The sequence below is a fragment of the Pieris napi genome, chromosome 18 (genome assembly GCF_905475465.1).
Source record: "Pieris napi chromosome 18, ilPieNapi1.2, whole genome shotgun sequence".
Taxonomy (NCBI): Eukaryota; Metazoa; Arthropoda; class Insecta; order Lepidoptera; family Pieridae; genus Pieris; species Pieris napi.
In genome coordinates, this window is record NC_062251.1 from 8,655,243 (window position 1) to 8,673,824 (window position 18,582).

General features: G+C 38.6%; 1 protein-coding gene across 1 annotated transcript; it reads right to left on the reverse strand.

The window, feature by feature from the left end:
• Positions 1-14,752: 14,752 nt before the first annotated feature.
• LOC125058833 lies at positions 14,753-18,021 on the reverse strand. The gene has a single exon (XM_047662976.1). It carries the CDS (start codon positions 17,652-17,654, stop codon positions 15,375-15,377), a length of 2,280 nt encoding a protein of 759 aa, XP_047518932.1. The 5' UTR covers positions 17,655-18,021; the 3' UTR covers positions 14,753-15,374.
• Between the last annotated feature and the right edge of the window lie 561 nt (positions 18,022-18,582).

Here is an 18,582-nt window from a genome sequence, read left to right on the forward strand (position 1 = left end):
CTCCCTCAAAGACCATGCTTACAAGCGTATCCCTCACACACACGCAGCATTTCTGTAATCGCCCCTGCTGTCTTTTGCCTTTTACATGTTTACTATCTTCGTTATCATTGTTCAACGTTCGTCTTAATCTTATAATTACCCTATGCATTCATTTGAATGCGCAACCGTCTTAGACCGGCTACCAACCGGCTTCCCTCATAGAAGGTCCCCTGTCGGAGCCAGCAGCACCATATCATCAGCATAGCTAAGGTTGTTGATGCTTACTCCATTAACTCTACAACCTACACACATGCTGCTAAGTTCTACGATCAGGTCGTTAATGTACAGATTAAATAGTTTAGGAGATGACAGACCACCCTGTCTTACACCACTCTCCGACCTATACGATGTAGAAAAAGCGTTATATAAAGTACACAAAAATGCTATATTTTCTTAATCTGATAAAAATGTTGGTGGGTTCTTTTTATCTGACCGAAAGGTTTTTTGATTTCTTTTTTTTTCCTTTCTTTCTCCTTGATAAAACGGGGAATTTAATAAATGACAATAAATCGATAGATACAACCAACGTAAATGTAGATGAAATGTAGTACGAATTGTATTATTTATTGTATAAAAAATGAAATGATATAAAAATTATATTATAATTGTATTGTTATGTATGACCTTTACATTTTTGCTCAATACAATTCATCTTCTTCTTCTTCATTGGAACTTTCATATTGTGGCTCCTCATCCACAATTCTTTCCTGCTGAGTGCCTGCAACATCCGTAACAATTATTTCTACTCAGTAATTTTGTTGAGAGAATATTATAGAAGTACAAAAATTTACATGAATCAAGCGTCTTGTCATTGTTGTCCTCAGTGTCATTCTCGTTGCCCAGAATATCCGGCGATACAACAACATTTTCCGATAAACCACGTGAACTCGAATTTATTATTATTTTCATTCCACCCATGATCGGTTGGTGCAAGGTCAGTGATGTAGGATTTGTAAGCATTCCTCCACAAATTGGCGATGTACCGAGTTCTGAGGCAATGTTGGAATACGTCCAACGAGAACGGCGTCGATGTGTCGTGCACCTTGTATGTTTTATTAAAAATGTCGAATCGAGCTTCGTTGACATCAGCGAGTTTCTTCAGTCCGTACATGTGACATATTAAACATTGAAGCGTGGGGAAAATTGTTTGGATATTACAACGTACGGACCCTACATCAGCGAGCGTTTTTTGAAAGATCTCAGATTTTCTCAAATTATCAAAACGTCTCTTTTTGCCTCGTTTATACAATGCTGGATTAAAATCGCATCCTGTTAAAGCGTGAAAGCTTCGCAAAGTCTACTAAATGTAAAGAGACCTTTTTTGTGTAAAATAAAATTACCTTTTTTGTTTATTCAAACTTTTTTTTTTTTTAATGTGTCGTTTGCGACTTATATGCCGCAACGCGTTTTTCGGAAGACGAAATGGCTCCTCCACACTTCGGTCATGCGGAAACTCGGCGGCGTCAAGGACTTTTCATTAGATTAGTTAAATTTAGTCTTAAAACACTAAAATCAACCCCCGATATCTTAATCTGACGCGCTCGAGTATTTCAGACTATCGATTTTTTTTTACTAATCTGATCGTCTATCCTAGGCGCGCTTCACTACATATAGAGCTAAATACTTTACAAGGTTATTCTATTAGGTTTAAGGTATCTCTCATACCTTAAACTGCCACGCCCGAGTATTACCGAAAATTCCCTAACTATTACGAAGAAATAACTATTCTATTCCATTAATGAGATTATCTAATCTAACATTCACTATAATTAAATTAAATAATCCTTACCTGAACCAGTGATATTACTTTTTCTCTGCTTTGACTTTTCGCGTCGGTATGAACCTGTCAATGAGTCAAGTTTCTTTTTCAACTCGGGTATAGGTAACTTCATTTCCTTAGAGATTTTCCTTCAGCAATCTAAATTTAAATGTTCTGAATCTTTCGAATCCCTTAACATTTTGAAGCTTCGGTAAAGTTGTATTAAGCGAATACTGTCTTCTTTATCTATTTTCGATTCACTGGCTCCCGAGTGTCGTTATGTCCGTCCACAACGGGCGAGCAGCTCAGGCTGAACTGCCTTTGAGCATCGGCAAAAACCGACAACGCATGGCTCGCCGTTCGGTCGTGCCAACGTGTGCCCGTGGAGCCCGAGCGCCGACCACACCGGCCGAATTATCGGCTCGCGTTCAGCCGGTCTGGACGCGGCTAATGGCCCATATTTGTCGACGGGGCCGATTTGAAGTTTTTCGGAATCCAAAAATCAAGTTTTCTTTAGTTTGCTACATAATGTTCAAAGCCTCCTTCAATAAGCGAGGAAACTGTTCTTTGGGAGTATCTTTTTCGATAAATTCTGTGAAGATTTCTTCTGATACTTCGGCTCTAACGCTTTTTATGTTGTTTGTAAGTTGCTTAGACAAATTATTGCGCCTTTTTATAAAACATCTAATCCAGTCTTTACCTTTAACATTACTTTTTCACAATCCAACCTTGCGACGATAGGTAATCTCTAATGATCATTTTTAAATCAAAGTCTGTAAGAGGGAATCCGTATTCTGAAAACGCACTTATGTGCGCAGCAAAATATCCTTCTTCTTTCTCGGTGAACACTGTCGGTCTACCAGCGTTGCCGGTATGTTTTTAATATATACGTAATTTGTTTTTTATCGTACTCAGAGGTATTTATTAATGTTCAGAAGCAGCCCGTTGAGTCAGTACTTTGGACCTCACTCAACATACCGGCTCTAATAATCTTCAGACGTTTGATATAATCTTTAGATTTTATTTTCCATAACATCGGCATATCACGATAAACAGATATGAAATGCAACGTAAATTCTTTGTCCGTATTATTGCCACTCATATCGTCACTGAGCGTAGCGTCCTCCATTATGTCAATACAACGAGTGAGATCTTGTTTGACAAACAACCTATTTGTCAATAGAGCAAGAGCCCAGGAGAGGTCCAGGCCAGGAGGAGGAGAGGTCAATCCAGATTTACATCAAACACGACAAACACGTAGATTGTTTGATAATCGCCTCAAACACAGCAGTACACTATCAAATAATTTGACAAACACGCAAAATTTGCACAAACAATTTGATCGTTTACAGGGCACTTTACAACTCTTTTGTAAATAACTAACATTGAAAAATTATCTTTATTGTTCAGGAGTAAACTATATAAAGCTGATGGCAAATTTAATTTTGTAATTTCTAGTCCATAGTCGGCGCCGATTCTACATTAAAGGACAAAATAACAGCAACGTCCAAAGTTCGAAACATGTGAGTAGTATTTGGAACAAGAGCAACTATCATAATCCATTTTCACAACACAATTCGCATAGTCAAATGCGATTTGTGACCGACCAACAAGGAATAAAATGATTGGTAATTAAAAAAAAATTCTATACCTTTTTCTTTTAGATAAAGAATAAAGATATTTGCCATATACATACATATTCATTCAAAAAAGGATTCTCCAGTCATCCCATCCTTTGTCAGTATTTCCAATTCCATCTATGTGGAGCATTGTTAGAAATTTCAGAACTCATCCTTTTATATTTGTAGATAGTAAGTGGTGGTGCATACTCACCAGCTATCTTTGTCACAATTTTTAGACGTGTCCTATACATTGTTGATGCCAACCCCCACGACACCTCAGAGACTCGGGCCTGCACAGGATTATACGTTTATATGTTCGTTTGAGAACACCCGTGCAGTAACCAAAGTAACCTCGGCGCGGCTTTGAATACCGGTGGGGTTTGACTTCGTACGTACTACTGTTCTAGCCAATCCCGACGTCGCCTCAGAGACTCGGGCCTGCACGGGATTAGACGTTTATATGTTCGTTTGAGAACACCCGTGCAGTACCTAAGTAACCTCGGCGCGGCTTTGAATACCGGTGGGGTTTGACTACGTACGTTTTGTCGAGACGGTTTGACGTATCGCTGGCACCGCCTCAACCCACGCACCCCTGCTAGTGCGTAATTGTAGGATGTTGTCTTGAAATGAAACTGCGCCTTGATATTCGAGCTCTAAAGTTTTTAACTCGCGCACGATGCCCGCGAGACCACTCTGCGTACGCAGAACTCGTTCCAAGTCTGGACGTAAGTATCTTACTATATTATGCTCAGGATGGTGAGAATTTCGCCAGTAGTGAAGAAAATGTAAGTAATTTGACGTGGCGGGGTTCTGGCGGGATAGGACATCCAAGACAAATTCTAAAGAATCACTTCTGCTAACATCGTGATCTTTATAACGTGGATCTATGGTGATGACCATCGAAATGTGTATCAAATAGTCCCTCGCGCACTCGTCGGCTTTCAAGCGAGAAATGGCCTCCCGCCAAACGCTCAGCGATCCTCGAGACGCCGCGCTCGAAAGAAGCCACTTTATCGCATCAGGAGATCCTCGTCTTCCCAGGAACTCCAGCATCTCTTCGCAGACCGAAAGCAAGTCTCGGTCTGGATCTCCAGATCGTTGGGACATGCGAGACTGTAAAGGATTGGGATTCCCGAAAGCCCGGTTGAAGAAACTCGAGATCTCGCTCCCCTGGACGGGGCATGTTACTACTTTGTCTATATGATCGCAGATCAATCTGACCTGCTCTCGCTGAAATTGCGTGGGCTCCTTCAACCTCATCGCTGATTCCATCCCGAGCACCCACTCCAATTTACTATGCCATATATTTGGAGGAGATCGCTCAAGAGAGATCTTACCCACTCCCGAATGGCGTAACACACTCGCGAAATTTGAACTTCTTGGATCAACTATAGACGCCCCAAAGTCGCGCCTAACGTAGCTCCTTTTATAATTCCTGAAATTATTCACTATCTTTTGCGCCAACATTGCAATGGAGGCGTTACCGCTCATGTATTCAAGGACCATTCGCAGAGCGTGTCCAGAGGGTGACACTTGTCTCTCGGATATTGAAAAACTCTGAGGGAATTTGGGAAATTTTAAACGTTTCTCTTCGCATACACGTATCCTTGAAGTATCATACGCAGGGGTGCGAGATCTATTTGCTACTGAATACTCCGTTCTACGGATTCGATAAGTTTCGGAAGTGAAAGTTTCTTCGTTCATTAGAGTTATAAGATTCTCAGAGAGAACAAAGTATAAGCCATCAAGCTTAGCTTTGACAAAGCTTCTTCTGTCGAGTACAATTCCTAAACCCCTATTCAATACAGCTCCCTCAGGGAAGGAGTAGGGATCATCTTCAAGCGCCGCGCCAGAGAAAAAGCTAACTATGTAGTGTATTCCTCTCTCCTGCAAACTAGTCAGGTAACGTAGAGTCTCACTCGGAGAATTATGTGTGATTGAAAAAAGACATATCTCTTCTTTCGATTGGTTGTAAGACTCCACATCTATATAATTCACGCGTCTCATTCTTCCACAAAGCATGTTAGCCACCAAATGGTCTTCACTAATCGTTCCCTCCGCCAGATGCGCCCTGCTCTTAACCATCTCTTCCAAAAGCGCGGATCGCATTTGCTCTGAAGGAGAGAAAAACTCTTTCGTCCCTGAATCACGTAAATGAACTACATACCGCGCCTCAAACACATCCCTCTGGAGAGTATACGGTTGAATAAAGAATCTTCCATTTTTTGGCATTTCATATTTACACATGTGTCGCATGTTGATCTTTAGATGTAGAGCAATAAAATGCTCCTCCAAATCTGGGTGATTGAGTATGGAATTAAGTATCGCTATTTCCCTCAGTATCAGAGCATCGCGTTCTTTTAAACCTTCAGATCCGGCTCGAAGGACCACACTGTTGATGCCAACCCCCACGACACCTCAGAGACTCGGGCCTGCACAGGATTATACGTTTATATGTTCGTTTGAGAACACCCGTGCAGTAACCAAAGTAACCTCGGCGCGGCTTTGAATACCGGTGGGGTTTGACTTCGTACGTACTACTACTGTAGCCAATACCGACGACGCCTCAGAGACCAAAGTAACCTCGGCGCGGCTTTGAATACCGGTGGGGTTTGACTTCGTACGTACTACTATTGTAGCCAATCCCGACGACGCCTCAGAGACCAAAGTAACCTCGGCGCGGCTTTGAATACCGGTGGGGTTTGACTACGTACGTTTTGTCGAGACGGTTTGACTTATCGCTGGCACCGCCTCAACCCACGCACCCCTGCTAGTGCGTAATTGTAGGATGTTGTCTTGAAATGAAACTGCGCCTTGTTCTTGTTTCTTGCTTCGCCGATTATTCGTAGGTCCCAGTTCGTTGTCGGAGGAAAGAGAGGATTTTGCGTAAATCTCGCCGAGCTTAAGTACTCCGACAGTATACCGCGACGAGAGCTGCGCTTACAGCCATTTGTGCGCGTATACCGCGACGAGAGCTACGCGACCCTTTATTCGGCGAAGCATTTTATAATTTATTTAACTATATTTTTCTTTACATATTTTTACCTAACTTATTTATATATACTTAATTTCTACTTATGAGCTACTAACAATATTCTTATTTTTCTTATAGCTCATATCTACTTAATTTATATTGTATATATAGTCACTAACACTAACTTATAATAATCTATTCCTATTTATATATATGAGTCGCCAACATACATGATGTCCCTTTTCGTCTAAAACAAGACTTCCTTTTTCACATTTCCAGATTATTTAGCAACATTTATTCATTTAAAGTGAGAAAAGAAGATTGTTCTACTGGTTACAACGTGATAGAATTTGTATGTTGCGAATCTGATGAAGTAAAATAATGCAATGTTCCTAACCTAACCCGAGCCTTGAAATTTCGAAGGCTTTTCGGCAACAGCGAACAAAAAAATGTAGTTGCCATGTTGTCGTTTTGCATTCTTTTTAAAGAAAGTCAGAATTTATCTGTCAAAATCATCATTGTTATTTTTTTGATGTTGTGTTCGCGTTAATTTTCGTCCACTGTAAGAGACTTTGGCTGTTTTGGTAAATGTTGGAATTATTGGAAATTGAAGGTTGAGGTTCAACAATTCCTTGGATTCAGTTAGGTTCAGTTACGACAGCTCCTTCGTATCCAGTAGGGTGAGATATGACAGCTCCTTCGTTTCCGGCAGTTTCGTTTTGGTTTGGCTTTATTATCCATAAATTTCATAAACTTAAAATAAACATATGTCTTCCTTATTGTACCTCCTGATCCAGACGGCACAATCTTTAATGTAGCCTTACACCTCACATAACCTTCTCGCGCAGTTTTCCGCCTTTGCTGCACTTATTTGTCTTTAAAAGGAGATAGACATTTAAAGATCTTCACAAAAGGTATGAAATAATTTATATATGTGATTGCTAAAAATATGATTGAAAAATTATTTAAATTTATGTAATTTTTTAACTTGTAACAACTTACCCCCCATTATGGGGCTAGTGGTTACATCTTCGGGGCACGGTGTTACGTTAGATAGCCATATTAGTTTTAAGTCAGCTGGGAAGAATATTTTTTTAAATCGAGTTTTACAGCACATTGGTAGGCTAGTTTTCGGACTTCTGTTGGTAATAAACCAAAATATATTTCAGAACTTTTAGATAAAAAGCTAATTTATGTTCGGTTTCTCGTGAGTATACCAATCTAGGTTTAACGTAACCCAATAAACAACTTTCGTTGTTTTTGTTTTCTGGCATACATACCTAAGGATATCGTTAACAACTTGTTTAAAATTTCACTTGCTTTACTTGCACTACTTCTGCTGAAGCAGATTCATAAACTTCTTGACTAGTTGTACCTCTTTCTGTTTTTCTTTTATAGTTTCTCATTCTGAGAAAAAAACGACAAAGAATATTTAAAATATGCTTTAGAGATCAAAGCCTTAATGTGTACTAATAACGAGATATTTTTATTATTAACTACCCACAGAATAGACTACAAAATCAACAGAAAAGATAAAATGTGTGTGTTTGGCTAAATAAAACTAAACTTAAAAATGAATGTATTTCTTTAGTTTTTTAATTTGCTGTGGTTGTATAATCAAGTTGTCTTCATCGCTGCCGTCTGTGCGTAATGGATGAACACGCTGTGCAGGAAAAATTACATCTGAATCATCAGAGTCTGATAGGGACCTCGATCTCTTATAGGGACGTGATGGTAGTCCTGAGAAACGGTTTATTCTTCAAGTGTAACCAGATTTGACCTATAAGTAACTGTAGAAGTATTGGCTGTGTCTACACTTCTCGGTCGGATAATATATCTATATTTCTTGCGTCAGCTGAACTCACGGGACTATGTGATCGCGTATCATCGAATGGAACCTTTATCTGACCAAAATATTGACAACTGAGCAACTAAGAGACAACTAAGCCTCGTTACCAAGAAAGTTGGTGAATCTTAAATGTCCCTTTATAAGCATTCATTTGATTTTTGGCGACCATTTCTTAAATATCTCGCACATTTGTATCTCCTACTCCGTAAATCTCTATACCTTTACAATTTTCTTTTAAACATATAAGAGAATCATAATCAGGGACGTCTTTACCCATTGCAACCGAATTGTCTCATAGCCTTTTGATGCAACCACCTTTTCCGTCAGGAGCACCTTTGCCTTGACCTTACTCACTGTAGTGCCATACAATATTGTTAGTGCGGGTACGTTAATGTTAAAATGGGTAAATCTTTTCCAGAGCATCAATGAAGTATCACGACCTCCTAGGTAGCACAATCCCTGTAGATTCCAGGAAATCTTTTCCCAACAATGTTCTAGTGTTTCTTTTCTTAAGGTCGATTTACATCAAACGAGCGAATGCTCATTCTATCCCCACTATATCAAATTCTTCTAGTGTAAACAGGCGTAGAGCATTCTTTCGTTGTTCTTAGTGCGTTCGCAAAGATTCTATAGAATATTCTAAGAATGCTCGTTCGCTTGATGTAAACGGCGCAAGAGCGCGCGAACAGTTGCTTAGAGCGTTCTAGCGTGTTCGGACGTGCTCGCGCCACTGAGCGGTCTTTTCAAAGCGTTCTTGTGTTCTAGCGATTGTTTACGTATCTTATCGATTAAATTATGGAATACATTCTACAAAAGTTTTGGAATTGTCCACTTTCTTCTTGTTTTCGCATATGCGTCATTGTTTCACCTACATTATCCAGTGTCCTTCGATGCATTAAATTTGTAACCCACCAACGTCTCTTCCTTCTTTTATTTTTGAGTTTTCGCGACAAAATAATAAATGCAGCACTTGCAATAATGATATCGCTGTCAGAGTCAGACATAACGAAGCACTACCAATACTAACCACCGAATGAGCAAAGAACATTCGATCTAGCTTTTGTTTACACTAAAAGATTACGAAAGAATGCTCTTGTTCTAGCTCTAGCTCTATGTTCGTTTGATGTAAATCGATACCTCTAGCTTTCGTTTACACTAAAAGATTACGAAAGAATGCTCTTGTTCTAGCTCTAGCTCTATGTTCGTTTGATGTAAATCGACCTTTACGGAATTGCAGACAATGTATTCGGTAAACAGCGATTACCTTTATTTATCTCAATCGTTATTACTTTGAGCTTCATCTGTTTTGTGGACCCATCACCCAATTAAATTATAGCTTCTTTGTCCTTTTAATAACAATTCATATAATGTTGAACCAGCGGTACTTGTATGAGCCGCAGAGTCTAAATAAGCGTACAGTTACGCGGAAATTACTCGGGATCTTTCAAAAAGATTATAATAATTTAAATATATTGGACAATTTTTCATTACCTCTCTTCGCCACAAATACTCCACAATCACATCTCCAAAGTTTTGAGGATGATTATAATTATCTTTGTAAAAAAATCTTTTAACTACACGCCATTGGGACTCAATACGCTGAGTGTGAGTCCCATCTGATGCAACAAATGGGTTATCCGGGTCACTGTGGTTAACCTTCTTATGGTTATATCCGTGCTCTGCCAGGCAATCATAAGCACGCCAGCAATCTGTGTGGATCGTGGTGCCCACTTCCACATGCTTTTTTATCAAGGGCACCAGGACCTCTGCAGACCGCACGTTGTCCGGGCACACCTCCAAGCGCAAGTCCTCGCTCCCATCTTCTATCATACCTAGGACCCAGCGCCCTTCAACTCGTCTTCCTAAAAATTAAAATAAGTAATTAATTATTTAAATAAATTATAATTAATTATGACTTATTTATTACCTCTGTTATATTTGAACCGGCCGAATTTGCTTGTGCGTCATTGACACAAGCCCTATCAACAGGAAGATATATTTGGAGGTTATCAGCGTATAAGTGATAGTGACAATTTTGTATACATAAAGTTATGTCTGCTGAATATAGGATAAATAAGAGGGGTCCCAAAATAGATCCCTGAGGAACTCCTCTGTCGACAAGGCTCAGAGACGATGAAACTCGGATACCATCACTTCCCAAAAAACACTCTCTGATATCGATGCTGGAGATAACTTACTTCTAAACCACGAAGTAGATATATTGTCAAACCCATAGAAAGGCAGCTTAGAAATAAGAAGAGGAAGGTTGATACTCTAGAAAAGTCAAAAAGAGCGAGGAATAAACAACAACCATTGTTGGTGCAACCATCAACATTCAACTCAGAGGCTGAAGTTGTTTTGTCGACCTCTGTGACTGCAAAGGATGAATGTCAAGCCGTCTTATTGAAAGTATGTCCCGTAACTGTGAGAGGCCGAAATGGAAAGATCGTAAAAACTCATGCCCTACTGGACGAAGGTTCGACTATTACAATTATCGCGGAAAAGTTAGCCCACGAATTAGGTGTCAGCGGGCCAAGCAAGCCGCTGAAAATTCCAAGAGTTAGTTCTCAAACGAAAGATTTTGAGAGCCAACACGTTAAATTGACGTCAGTCGCTACGACGCAGGGGCTAATTACACTTTGAAAGCGCGAACGATGCGTGATTTCGATATTGGTAGCCAAAGAATTAGCGCGGATAATTTGCGCTACAAACATTTGGTTAAGTTACCACTCCAACAAATGATTGGCGAAGCTAAACCACAATTGTTAATTGGAGCAGACAATTGGCATCTCATCGTTTCCAGAAAAGTATAGTGGGAAGAAAAATGAACCGGCTGCATCTTTAACCCGATTAGGCTGGATTTTACATGGTACAGCACCTATACGAAGTTTAATGGAAGACAACGAACGTGTTTTGCACTGCATAAAAAAGGCGGCATAAAGCGACGTTTACAAGGAAACAATAGATGAGCGTCTAGAGGCGATATTAAAACAAAGTTTTGCAATAGATGCCTTGGGTATAAATAATAAAAAAAGCCGTTATATATAGCCGACGCACTATTGTTCAATACAACAATAGAGAAACGGGAAAGGCGTTACCTGGGGTTGCCGTGGAAGACTGATAACACCAAATTCCCAGAAAGCTATAATATGGCATTTAAGCGGCTTAAAAGCATTGAACGGAAAATGGATCAGTCGTATGAGTTTAAAAAGTCGGTGTCTCAGTTAGAAAATGTACAAACACTGTCTTCAGTGGTACCTAGATGGCATTTTTACACGACCCAGGAGAGATAAAATTGCATGTGTTCTGTGACGCATCTGAACAAGCACATGCGAGCGTGGCATATTCGCGAATTAAAACCGATGTAATTGACGACAGGTTCATCACAGCGAAAACACCAGTGGCACCTATTAAGTCAGAGTAAACAGCGGCTAGAACTACAGGCAGCCCTTTTCGGAGCGCAATTAGCTGTGGCGATTAGAGAACACAGAATTGAACCAATCAAAATCGTGCTATGGACGGATTCAATCACAGTATTACAGTGGATCAGAAATGACAAAGCGAGGCATCCACCATTCGTAGTACATAGATTAACTGAAATAACCGAAACGATGGATTCTAGGCAATGGCGTCGGGTTCCAACCAGGGAAAATGTAGCGGATGATGCTACAAGAATAACGTTGGACCATAAAACCGACAATGATCGGTGGTTTGTGGGACCAGCGTTCCTTTACGGGCCTGTAGAAACATGGCCAAAAGAAAGCTGCGAGCCACAAGTGGTGACTTTGAGAGTAATCGAATGGAAAGCCAACGGAAACGATCCACCACATATAGAAATATTCTCGCAGTATAAACGGCTGATTAGAGCCACAACTTACGTACAACTGTTTATACGCAAGCTTAAAGATCATAGTGGCCGATTAAGCGCAAGCAATCGGTTACTGCGTGTACGTGTGCGATTAAGAATATCGGAAATCAGAGATGATGGTACCCATTCAAATAATTTATTAACCTCAATACTTAGGGCTCGCTGGAATTCTTTCTTCCTAGGATCTTTGTGACGGGACATAATGTAACTTCCGCAGGAAAGAATGGATGACCGGTTTGCAATGCACATTTGAATTTCCCGGATATCTCATCAATATAGATATAGATATCTGAAGTGCTTGAAGATGAGAATGTTGTCATGACTAATTGAACCTTCTTGAAACACCTCCCTAATGAACTGAGGAGACCTTGAACCCAAGAGTCTGAGTCGTCCAGCATGGGTTTTGAATATTATGGCTCCTGTTGGGGTGAGGAAGGTTCCTGCATATTTGCTGAGGAGTGATTCTATCATGAGTAAGTCGTTATTTTCTCTTGTTTCCACATCAAACACAGGTAGATCAAGGCACAATTTATGACTTCTTTTTAAATTAACAAAATATACCCAAGTTTCTTCTCTTTGTAAGTCCGTTGGGTTTTCCCACACATCTTTAAAGTTGACACATCTTTCACTTATTTGAGGGATACAAGCCAATGCAGATGGAGGAGATGGGGTTGATCCCTTTAGTTCCACTCCCTCCAACTCCAGCAAGCTCTTGAACACAGCCCTCGATATAGGCTTTAGTCTTAATAGACAGCTTGTCATTCTTCCCGAACCATCACCTCCCACTATTATATCCTGGTAATTACAATATGTTCCAAAGAGGGTTTTGCTTATAATTTTTCAACTCAATGATCGAATCAACGTAATCTCCTCTTTTCCACCGCTTTCTTCTCGAGATTTGATAGACTTTTGTAAAATATTTTGCAAACATGTCGAGTCGAATAATATTTTGCTGCCAATTATTTCTACAAGTTTGGATATGAAGAACACCGAGACCAATGCTATCATACGTTTAAATATTCGGAAAAAGCGCATGACTGAAAAAAACACAATTTATTATCACCTAATAATTATCTATTGTATCAAATGTATACTAATTGTAAACTATTATATATATCTTCTACCCAAGGTTCGCATTAAAATATACTCCCAGATCTTTGACCTCTGATACTCTAGCCAACGTTAGACCACTAATGGTATAATTGTATCGAGTGGGCAACACTTTGAATTGATTGAATTTACTGAAAAGTTCTGACTTTCAAAAATTTATTAATTAAATTACCATAATTATAAGTACATATAATTAAGACGACATATTGGTCTAGAGGTTAGTACCCCCCCTGACTGCGAATCCATGGGTCCCGGGTTCGATCCCTGGCTGAGACGAACATCGATGTGATGAGCATTTGGTGTTGTCCATCTATCTATAATATGTATGTATATCCGTTGCCTAGTACCCATAACACAAGCTTCACCAACTTAGAATGGGACTAGGTCAATAAGTGTGAATTGTATTTAAAAAAGAAAACATATTCATATGATTAACTAATGCTAAACAATACTTATTTTACATAATAGCACTTGATTAACAAGTTAAATATCAAAATGTACAAACCAAAAGGTATATGGCGTAAATTCATGCGTAGACTGATCTCTTTTTATTTTTTTCTTACATAAATTTCCCAATATCCCCGACTCTTGTGGTGCGGGACCTTATTTTATACATATATTACTACATTTTTCTATTTTATATTCATGGGCTAGTGGGGGCCGGTCTCACCTCTGCTACGCTCTTGTTGCAGCGAGTGACACATCTCACTACCTTACTGCAGAAATCTTCCAGTTGCGATCTGAAGTTTCTTATTATATCCGGTAAATGCTCGGTTGTTACCTTTATATCGATTTGTTGCTCGAGATCGTACCTGGAGGCTCCGAACAAAGGACATTCTATAATGAGATGTATCACTGTCTGACTTGTTTGTGAGTCGCACGTACACGACGGATCTGACTTCAAGCCAAATCTGTGCAGGTATTCTGCAAACGCCCCATGTCCTGTTAAGATCTATTTTGGGTATGATCGACTAGTTAGTTAACGAATTGTGTTAGGAGTAGAACGAGTAATGGGTTGCAAGTCCAACAGTGTATGTATGTGTTCGTGTATGATTTTAGTTTTAATATCATATCTCTCTTTAAGTAATTTTATTGCTTCAGCATAACTATCGTCCTCTAATGGGAGGGTTTTAATTAAAGCTGCTGGCTCGTCACTTAGAAAACCTTTAAGATAATATAGCTTTTGAACAGGTGAGAGAGACTCATCTTTGTCAATCATTGCGCTGAAAAGGTTTATAAACGAGTAATACCGAATATTTGCCAGTGAATGTTGACATGACTACGTTAGGTAATTGAAGCTTTGACCTAATGCTCGAAGTTTGCTCACAATCTGAGTCGTTAAGCGTCTCATTTTTAGTGTTCAAATCATAGACTTAGTATATACTGGCGTATAGACGAACTGGCAGCTCGATAAAGCGTGACCAATTTTGATTTGTCAGTGTGTGCATTAGCTAGTGATGTACCTTTTACTTTGGAGGACTATCGATAACTTATTGAAGTTAGATGTTCGACCCTTGGAGAAAATTGTTCCATAGACTGTTTTTGTCCAGATTATAATTATGACATTATGTAAAAAAAAATGCATTAATAAAAAAAACAACTTTTTTCATTGCTTCTTAATTTATTGACCTTTAAACAGAACAATCTTATTAAACTGGTTCCTTACAGTTTCCTTTCCTAAATTATTAAGTTTACATTCATACTTAAGTCGAATGTCAAAGTAAATTTCTATAACGTATTTCATTATTAAATACCTATGACCACTTAAAATATCTTGGTCCAAATTGTGGTTTTCCAAACTCGAAAATAAGCCGGAATTATCTTCTAATATAAGAAGTACCGCTTTGCAAATTGTAGATTTCCCAATAGCTTGAGTGATTTTTTTCATTTTCACGAATAAATTTTTCTATTTTTAGACAAAGTTGTATCACATCTTTTGAAGGGTATGTTAAAAAGCCTTGATCAGCCTTAGATGAAAAGTCTCTTTTGTTTATGAAGGATTCTTGGCTACTACATTGACGGGAGGACTGTAACGCATTGCAGCACTCTTCGCAAGAAATTTTTATTTTTATTTTTTTTACGACAAACCCTGTTATATACTCTACGACATTTTTTATAGTTTTTGATAGTGTGTCTTCATTGTGGTATATATATTAGTCATCAAAATCATTTTCTTTTTCGGTTTCTTGAGATAACGAAAACTCCTTTGTTATTTTATTATATGTCAAAGATGTATTAATTTGCTGGTCAGTAGTCAATTTTGAGTTCGATAGAATCGTTATATCTTCTAAAGCCAGGCAGTTGCCACTTTCGGAAGTTTTTATTTCAGTGTGACAAAGCAAACGCTTGTATGCAGAAATAAAACTTCTAAGGGTAGGGTTATTATTAAATCCACCACGAGATCTAACAGCACTGAAAAAAACTTCGAGGTGGTCCTGAGATAATTTATAAAAATGGATAAATTTCAATGCACCTTTTTCAATAAAATCAACATAAAGACACTTTAAAGATCTTATGTTTATCAAGAAACCAAGTATTCCTAATTTTCTTAGTGAATATATTACCGGAGAACCATTTAAAAATTTTAGGTTGCGAAAATAATAGTAAATTTGATCTAGTTTATTAAAAATTTTGTCTTTATTTTGCTTGCAAAGAGGTTTTTTAAATCCAAAGTTCAAAAAGTTTCTTGAATTAAATATGTCAAATATGTCATTAACGTGGGTGATAAACGTGACAGTTGTTTTTGAATTTTGAAACTGTGGTAATTTTAAATTTTGTTCACAATACTCTATTGCTGTAGCTACTGAACGTGATAGTAACTGTGACGCCAGTTTTACTTTCATTTTCTGTTTGACGTAATTAATATGGCGAAACGTTAATTTGTTAGCAAAGTGAAGACCTATTTCTTTCTGTAATTGGTGAAGAGCTTCTATGTAACCAAAATCTATTTTGTTAAACACTCCATCGAAGAGGACTCTCTTTTCGCCGAAAAAGTTATCACCAGAGTGGCAACGACTTATACAAATATCACCAACATCAGAAACAGTAGCTTTAAACATGCTATTGTATTTCACATGCACATCCATATAATTTGTGCAATAATGAATTGAGTTCTTATTTTGATATATAGCTACTCCTCCCGCTGGACGATAATTTCTTCTTAAACTCGCAACATAGTTGAAATTCGGAATCTCAATTATTTCATCGTTACCCATATGAGTTTCTGATAAAATTAGCACATTCATCTTTTTAACAAGAGCGTCAATTGCTAGATCATCTACATGCGCACGTAAGCTTTGACAGTTGAATGGAAAAATAGACAATCTATTATTCTTAGAAATAAAATCTAGAAGTGTTTTGGTGATAGTTTGCAAAGGATTTTCACGTAATCGTTTTAATTCAACTGATAAATCTTGTCGATGAGTTGATGACCTCTTTTGATTTTTTGTTGCGTCTGACTCTTCCACCTGTGCGTTTCCTACTCTGCCATGATGAAATTTCCAGCTCGTCCTTGCGTTTTCTTCAGTGACTAAAAACAAACCTTCTATACTAGTTACTCTTGATAACGCAACGTACACCAATTCTCTTGAATGAGAACCATTGTATTCATAAACAATAGCATCGAAAGTACCTCCTTGGGATTTGTGAATTGTCATTGCCAAAGCCGAAATCAGCGGAAAATGTTTTCTTTTTGCCACTATAGTTTTATTTTTGTTGAGTGGTATTGACGATGATTGTAAAGAAATTGGAACAGCGTCTTTGTCGATTTCCAAGCGTGCAATGTCGCTTCTAAATTTTGCTACACGTTTTTGACCAACGGATTTTGAAAATTTGAACCAAAGTCTTGTGATTTCATCATATTTATCATATTCTATGAGTAGTAATTTCCCTACAGTGCCATTAGATAAACCATCAGCTACATCTATGTTTATAGTTATCATATAGGGTCGGTTAGGAACTAGAACTAGTTCATAAGGTAATCCACCAGTCTCGTCCGGTTTCATCTTATGTAACTTCTGTCTTACAAAATTTTCTTGCTCTGCATTATGACAACCAATGAAAACATCCGATGCCAATGAAACAATTTTATTTTCAAAACTGTTCAAAACTGTACTGTTGTATTCGTTAACCTTATTATTTGTAAACATAAGTCTAGTTCCTTCCGGACATTCTGCTTGTGCGTGTTCTTTAGTTACAAATCTGGATTCTATCATATTTAATTCTTCTTCTGTTACAATGGAACCATCACCGATTTTTGTCAAAATGGCAGAAAAGAGTCTATTTTCTTGGCGCATTACCTTATTGAGTTCGAATTGATGAAATTTACGCCAAATTGATTCACCAGTAATTTTTTTTTTAATTTGCTTGAAGATCGGTGTGGCTTTTACAGGGGGTAATTGGCGCAAATCGTAATTTATAAAGTACTTACTCATTTTCTTTCACTACTTCATCATCACTTTTTTCATTAATAGATTCACTTTGTTCGATTTCCATAATTAAAACAATTCACATTTATGAATACACAACAGTGTATTTACTACACAACAGTCAAGCAATCAGCTGTCACCATCCTTGGATACGCGTGGGACGCTGTACATAAACACACACGGTCATTCGCGCAAGCGCCCTGTGCCGCCTAAACAGAGCAGCACACTCAGGCACGGTAGAAAGAGTGGGAGATACTAGTTCCTCTCCCTTCCCCTCGATCTTACGCTTTTTCGATCAGCATCACGTGACTCTGACGCGAGTTTGAAAGTTTTTACCCATACAAAAAAAAGTGCTCAGCGCCGCTAAAGAAGTTTTCACTTCAAAAATCTTTTAACTACACGCCATTGGGACTCGATACGCTGAGTGTGAGTCCCATCTGCTGCAACGAATGTATTATCCGGGTCACTGTGGTTAACCTTCTTATGGTTATATCCGTGCTCTGCCAGGCAATCATAAGCACGCCAGCAATCTGTATGGATCGTGGTGCCTACTTCCACGTGCTTTTTTATCAGGGGCATCAGGACCTCTGCAGACCGCACGTTGTCCGGGCACACCTCCAAGCGCAAGTCCTCGCTCCCATCTTCTATCATACCTAGGACCCAGTGCCCTTCAACTCCGATATTTAAAAAACAATCGTGAAACTTTATTATATCGTAAAGTAGACAGAATGAGGTTATGTATGGAACAAGATATCGTGCAGATGGCCGCCATGGCTTTGCTGGCACACACGCGATCTTTTAATGAAATTTTCAATGACCTTTTTGCATAAATGCTGCGATTTATAAATGCATACAAAAAATCACGTTCCTTTATACGCACTTTAAAATGCATTTTTAAAAAAAACTAAGCGTCTCCGCGGGGTGAGGGGGGTAT